The 7,500-nt window shown below is 44.8% G+C and overlaps 1 protein-coding gene across 1 annotated transcript in view; it reads right to left on the reverse strand.

The window, feature by feature from the left end:
• Window positions 1-514: 514 nt before the first annotated feature.
• Window positions 515-7,500, reverse strand: part of LOC118493645 (broad substrate specificity ATP-binding cassette transporter ABCG2-like) — a 19,419-nt gene continuing 12,433 nt past the window's right edge. The window contains exons 5-10 of the mRNA XM_035994227.1: window positions 4,665-4,724; window positions 3,186-3,300; window positions 2,163-2,315; window positions 1,780-1,937; window positions 690-791; window positions 515-518 (exon numbers count right to left, since the gene is read on the reverse strand). Coding sequence (XP_035850120.1) covers window positions 515-518; window positions 690-791; window positions 1,780-1,937; window positions 2,163-2,315; window positions 3,186-3,300; window positions 4,665-4,724 — 592 coding nt within the window. The remainder of the gene's footprint in view (window positions 519-689; window positions 792-1,779; window positions 1,938-2,162; window positions 2,316-3,185; window positions 3,301-4,664; window positions 4,725-7,500) is intronic.

The following is a 7,500-nucleotide window of genomic DNA, read 5'->3' on the forward strand; positions in this document are numbered from 1 at the left end:
CTCTGTTTGTTTCCATTAACAGTCTGATTGTTTTCCCAGAAAATGAGAACCAGCAGCTGATTGGACGAAACGCGTCACGTGGGTCTTTTTTCTCCGGAAATTCACAGCCAGACTGTCATGGCGGCTCGTTCAGAATACGATCTCATATTGGACTAAAATAGTTCACCGAAACGTGTTTCTGAAAACATTTTAAGAGAGAAATAGGCCGTGCAGTTGCTGAATCTGTCTTCATTTCAGATCAACAAAGGTCAGTTTAAAAGATTTACGTCAGATTTTGAGCGGCTCATCCGCTCCCCATTTCCGGGTGAATCCCGACTGTCCTGTCTCCGACTGAACATGTCAGGTCGGCCCAAATGAAGGCCGGCGGCTCCTTGGACGGCCGACGGCACGGGACACACGGAACAGACTCGAGTTACCGACCTCGCCAGACGGTCCGACGGCCGATAATTGGCTCTGTGTGTCAGCACCTTTCAGTGAAAACTAAAATAGGGATGACAAATGTCGAAAAAAGTATTCATCTTTTTGGACCCGGGAGGACAACACAAGGGTTAAAAAAAACGGAAAAAGAAACAAAAGACAGAACAAAAACAAAGAAAGACAGCAGTAAGAACCAGGGGGACAAGCAAAGAATAGAAGAAAGGTAGAACGTGAAGAAGCCAAACAAAGTGACTGTGGTTAAAGGAGCCGACCTGTTTGCCGTTGACGAGCAGGGTGAGGCTGTCAACAGCCGGTAGATGGAGTAGCGCGGCTGGTGGATGGAGAGGATGATGGTGCGACCGTTGTTCCCCATCCTGAACCAAGAACAGGAAGACAAACGGGTCAAAAGTGGCCTCAATCGTAACACAACTTTCTGCATCGCTGTAGTCTTCATACGAGGCGTGTTTCCAGTGCAATAGTATGTTTGGTGTGTGCAGTAACAACGTGAAACATGTCAGGATCAATAATATCTATATTCACGAGTAGTTTTTATACAGTCTGTACAATTTTAAATTTCATTTATCTTACAGCCGTTTGTCTTTTGTCTCTGTTGTTCTTTTACTTCTATATATATATATATATATATATATATATATATATATATATATATATATATATATATTTATACACACACACACACATATTTATATATTTTTTTAATTTAGCTTTATATTTTTATTGCAAATTTTCTATTGTTTTTTTTTCCTTATACATTTTGTAAAATGGCAAATATCTATTCTATTGTGTGTGTGTGTGTGTGTGTGTGTGTGTTTGTGAGTGAGTGAGTGAGTGAGTGTGTGTCTTTGTGTGCATGTCTCTGTGTGTGTCTGTGTGTCTCTCTGTGTGTCTCTCTGTGTGTCTGTGTGTGTCTGTGTGTGTCTGTGTGTGTGTGTGTGTGTGTGTGTGTGTGTGTGTATATATATATATATATGTGTGTCTCTGTGTGTCTTTGTCTGTCTGTCTGCGTGTGTGTGTGTGTGTGTCTGTGTGTGTGTGTGTGTGTGTGTGTTTCTGTGTGTGTGTGTGTCTGTGTTTCTGTGTGTGTGTGTCTGTGTGTGTGTGTGTCTGTGTGTGTGTGTATATATATATATATGTGTGTCTGTGTGTCTTTGTCTGTCTGTGTGTGTGTGTGTGTGTGTGTGTATGTGTGTGTATGTGTGTGTCTGTGTGTGTGTCTGCGTGTGTGTGTCTGCGTGTGTGTGTCTGCGTGTGTGTGTGTCTGCGTGTGTGTGTGTCTGCGTGTGTGTGTGTGTGTGTGTGTCTGCGTGTGTGTGTGTCTGCGTGTGCGTGTGTGTGTGTTACTTCTTGAGCAGCAGCAGCACAGAGTTGGCGGTGCTGGCGTCGAGGCCGGTGGTCGGTTCATCCAGGAAGAGGACAGATGGGTCGATGATCAGCTCCATGCCGATGTTCGTCCTCTTCCTTTCACCGCCAGAGATCCCACGAATCAGCTGAGTGCCCACCTACACACACACACACACACACACACACACACACACACACGTCAAATAAATATTTGTCATTGTAGTTGTTATTTGTCAGTGTATGTTTGTCTAAGTGTTAATTTTTTTCTGATCACTTTGGTTTTTATTAGTTATTTGATGCTATAAAATACTTTTTCCTCGCTCCTTTTGGCCCTCTTTCTTTTTTTTTTTCTCTCTCTTCTCCTCCTCTCCTCTCCTCCTCACCTTGGAGTCGGCCACTCGGCCCAGTCCCAGCTCCTGGATCAGTTTTTCGACTTTCTGTTTCTTCTCCTCCTGAGAGATGGCCGTGGGGAGTCGCAGCGCTGCGGAGAAGGTCAGGTTCTCTCTGACCGTCAGAGTTCCCATCACCACGTCATCCTGCAGACACGAAAACCATCATCGACGACTAAAACACGACAGACGTACTCTTGTTTCTGACAATAGACAGTAAAAGAAATAGACACAGCGATGCCATAGACTTCGACGGAGACCAGTGAAGTCACTTAGAAGCACTTTTCCGGTGATGGCTGAGCGTTACTAAGCAGCCTCTAACTGAGAGACGACGTAGATGTGACGTGAGCAACCTGTCTGAAAGTTGTAAGTCTTCTGGTAGCTGTGCCAAGAGAAATCTCAATCATTCCCAATCTAGCAGAGACGGAGAGCGTGAGTAGGATCTGTCCATGAGCGTAGGAGCAGGAGCAAAACGTTGCTGAAATATGCTTTCATAGACTCTCTATGGGCTTCTCCCTTGACTGTATGATGCCTCCACGCCCCCCCGATTGCCTGCAAGCTTCTCCTGTACTATACGGTAATTCCTCTACTATGCGACAGTAAGTCGCGTGTTTATGACACAATCGTTAGCCTATTTTTACAAAAACATCTGCTACGGAGCCATAACGTGAGGTACAAGGTAATGGAGCCTTTTATACATTGTCGTGTTTCTTCAGAAAAGTCTTTAAAAACTTCAGATGTAAAGTTTTTTGCTGTCAAAGTGGCGCCAAAATGAATGGGAGTCAATGGGATGCTAACGGCAGGTGATGGCTTGTTAGTCTCAGAATCTCCCCATAGGAGCTACGCTTTTCGGATGCTCGCTCACCCCCTTGTTACTGACCCAAGAAGCTGTATTTATTGTTGTGAGCAGTTCCCTTCCTGTCCAGATTCAGAACAGGAAGCTCTCCTGAATCAGAGTCAATCTGTTGGCTTCCGCAGGTCTGACTTCCCATTTGTCTTCCTGTCCGTCTCACCCACCTGCACCACGTATCCAGACAGACACTTAAAGTTTGGAGGCTGCGGGGCTCCGTCGATCAAAACCTCTCCCGACAGACCTGCAGGGTCCTTTCTGGCCGCCAAAACATCCAGAAACCTGAACGACAAACGGATATCATAAACTACTCTGACAGGAAGCTCTTCAGTAATACCACGCTAAAGTATAATTCCTGCAGTAATACCACTCTAAAGTATAAGTCCTGCAGTAATACCACTCTAAAGTATAATTCCTGCAGTAATACCACGCTAAAGTATAATTCCTGCAGTAATACCACACTTAAGTATAAATCCTGCAGTAATACCACTCTAAAGTAAAAGTAAAACCTTACTTACGTAAAAGTATCAGCCAAATGTACTTGAAGTGTGAAGGTAAATTACTCTAAATCAGGGGTGTCAAATATACGGCCCGTGGGCCAGAACCGGCCTGCCAAAGGGTCCAATCAGGCCCACTGCTGGATGACTTTGCAAAAGTGTGACGTTTGCAGAGAAGTATTTAATTACAATTCCAAATTTACCACTTTAATCTCAGAGAATATCTGAGTTCTTTTTCTGTAAATTTACAACTTTAATCTTTGAAATTCTGAGTTTTTTTCTCTGAATATTACCCCTCTCTCCCAGGTCCGTAACATTACTTTCTTTCCTACGATGGCCTTAGAATGAGAAGCAGTAGCAGCAAAAACTGTCCTGTCCTGTTAGTAGTGTCCTTTACACTGTCCTGTGACTCCATGACTGGCCCGGGACAGTCAGACACTGTCCTGTACACTGTCCTGTGACTCCATGACTGTCCCGGGACAGTCAGACACTGTCCTCTACACTGTCCTGTGACTCCATGACTGTCCCGGGACAGTCAGACACTGTCCTGTACACTGTCCTGTGACTCCATGACCACTGTCCTGTACACTGTCCTGTGACTCCATGACCACTGTCCTGTACACTGTCCTGTGACTCCATGACCACTGTCCTGTACACTGTCCTGTACACTGTCCTGTACACTGTCCTGTGACTCCATGACCACTGTCCTCTACACTGTCCTGTACACTGTCCTGTGACTCCATGACTGTCCCGGGACAATCATGGCAGTCACAGGACAGTGTCTGGGTGTCACAGGACAGTGTACAGGACAGTGTCCGACTGTCCCGGGACAGTCATGGAGTCACAGGACAGTGTACAGGACACTACTAACAGGACAGGACAGTTTTTGCTGCCACTGCTACTGCTTAGCAGAAGCAACTTGCGTTTGCCAACATCAAGCTAACAAGAAACTCCGTGGCGGATAAAGTTTCTGATCTTTCTGGAGTAGTTCACTGGTCCGGCCCACTTGAGATCAAATTAGTGTTATGTGGTCCATGAACTAAAATGAGTTTGAGACCCCTGTTTTAGATGTAGTGGAGTCAAAGTACTGTATGAAGCTGCATAAAATGGATAATACTCAAGTAAAGTACGAGTCACAAAGCCACTCACGATGACTTTCCGCTTCCCGTCGCTCCCATGATGGCGTTCAGACCCGGCTTCATGATCCCACTGAGAGAGAAAGAGAGAAACTTGACAAATGTTCATATAAATAAAGTTTTTTCATGTGTCACGTGTTAAACAAAAGGCTTACAAGACACCTTCAACCTCATATAAACCACATCCGTTAACACATACTGAAAAAAGAAAAACTTTCCAATTTAGTTTTATATACCTGCATGTCTTCACCAAATATTTTCATCCTCTCAGTTACGTATATGTACGTTAAGTTCCAATAAGTCAACGTTGACTTTTGGTTTCACACGAGACACAAACTGCGGTTTCCTGGGTTAGAGTCCTTTGGCTTTACCGGAAATGGCAGCTGATTGGACGAACGCGTCACGTGGGTCTGGCTGCTCCCGAATTTCAAAATCAAGCGTAATGGCGGCTCGTTCAGAATACGATCTCGTATTTTAGGAAAATAGTTCACCGAAATAGTTTCTGAAAACAAACGGACAAAAACGACAAAACCTTGGAAAAAAAGACGGTAGAAAGAAGGAAGTAAAGCAAGAATATGTCGAAAATAGTAATAAAAACTTCGGGAGGAAAAAAAAAAGGAAAGCAACACTAGAGCGACAAAAGTGACAAAAAATTCAAATAAGCGACAAACTTCGAAAAAAGTTACAGAAACTTCGAAAAAAGAGACAGAAACTTAAAAAAGTAAGGAAGAAAGGCAAGAATAGGTCAAAACAGACGACAAGACCTTCAAAAAAAGGTGACAAACTTGGAGAAAAAAAGACAGTAGAAGTAACTACAGCCTTGTAACTGAAAAACATTTAGCAAAAACTGTCACGTACCCCCTGCAGTCCTCCAGAGTACCACTAGGGGGACACGTACCCCCTGCAGTCCTCCAGAGTACCACTAGGGGGACACGTACCCCCTGCAGTCCTCCAGAGTACCCCTAGGGGGACACGTACCCCCTGCAGTCCTCCAGAGTACCACTAGGGGGACACGTACCCCCTGCAGTCCTCTAGAGGACCCCTAGGGGGACACGTACCCCCTGCAGTCCTCTAGAGGACCCCTAGGGGGACACGTACCCCCTGCAGTCCTCCAGAGTACCCCTAGGGGGACACGTACCTCCATTTGAGAAACACTAGCTTAGAGCAGTGGTTCCCAACCTTTTTTCCTTGGCGCCCCCCCTACTTATGTCTAAGAAAAGCTGAGCCCCAACTCCGAAACCAAAGTTGAGGTAACTCTCGAGATAGAGCCTTACTTTCTTTTTTGACACAGAGGAGTTATCAGCACTTTTACGTTTCTCCGCCATGTTTCATTCATAAAATAGTGATGCCGTGGCGGCAGGAAAGACGAGGATGATATCAGCTAGCAGCTGACCTGATGACAGCAGGGTCCCAGGTTAAGAGGTCCCGGAGGTCTGGCCTACTAAATAGCCTGCCTACAATTTTAAGCGAGAACAAAAATATATAGTTTTTATACAGACTTTTGTATACATTATATATTCTAGTGTATTATCATAATTTGTTTAACATGTGCAAATATTTTTTTTTTACCTCAACATCAAACCAGATAGAGTTGCGCCCCCCCTGAGATCTTTGCCGCCCCCCTGAGGGGTCCCCGGACCCCAGGTTGGGAACCACTGGCTTAGAGCACCTTTAAGGAAAAAGTCAATAACCTTTGACTGTATTGTTGTATGTCTCATATAGCTTTCTCATTTATAGTTTGGTCGACATAAAACCCTAAAAACATCAGCAAATCGCTCTGTATGTCTGGCACATATTGCAGAATTGACAATAAAGTTTCCATCATAGAATAAAGCAGGCTACCACACAGCCACCTGTTGCACAGCCTGAATATGAAAACGCTCTGCATCTGGGGCTCAAATTCTGCTTTGAGTGTCACGTAATTACAGTGTGAACAACAGTTTTCTGTCTTTTTGGTTTGGCGCAAAACTAGTCAAAATGTTGTTGTGAACCTGAATTGATATGTGGGCCGGATCAAAATTTGCAAAGGGGCCTGGATTTGGCCCCCGGGCCTTGAGTTTGACACAAACTTGTGTGCTCTAAAGGGTGACTTTTGCGTCAGTATCAGACGTATTTGACGAGTTGGGGTTTGACTATGAAGCTACAGTCAGCAGCCGGTTTGCTGGGGTCATCCCTATGTTCCCCGGGTCCTATGTTCATAGGACCTTTTAGAAAAAAAAAGGTCCTATCTTCCCCGTTTTTCCCAAAAAGGGTCCTATGTTCCCCTGTAGCAATACATACCGGAGCATAGGACCCGGGGAACATAGACACGCTCCCTAGGCGCTGGGTTAGGGGTTAGGGTTGGAATTTGGCAGTAATGGTGGAAAAAGTAACAGACCTCATACAAAGAGGTCCCAGGGATACAATAGGACCCAGAGATACAATAGGACCCAGAGATACAATAGGACCCAGAGATACAATAGGACCCAGGGATACAATAGGACCCAGAGATACAATAGGACCCAGGGATACAATAGGACCCAGGGATACAATAGGACCCAGAGATACAATAGGACCCAGAGATACAATAGGACCCAGAGATACAATAGGACCCAGGGATACAATAGGACCCAGAGATACAATAGGACCCAGGGATACAATAGGACCCAGGGATACAATAGGACCCAGAGATATATTCTCACACATTGGTTTCTCTACAGATTAAACAATTGTGATATGTGTTTAAGAGCTGCTGGTACAGAAGCAGGCTAACAGTTTCCCCCCCGTTTCCATCTTTGTGCTAACGTAAGCTAACCTAAGCTAACGACCTACACACTCATATTGCTGATTCATCTCTATTTTAATGTTGA

This window comes from Sander lucioperca, chromosome 17 (assembly GCF_008315115.2).
Source record: "Sander lucioperca isolate FBNREF2018 chromosome 17, SLUC_FBN_1.2, whole genome shotgun sequence".
Lineage (NCBI taxonomy): Eukaryota > Metazoa > Chordata > Actinopteri > Perciformes > Percidae > Sander > Sander lucioperca.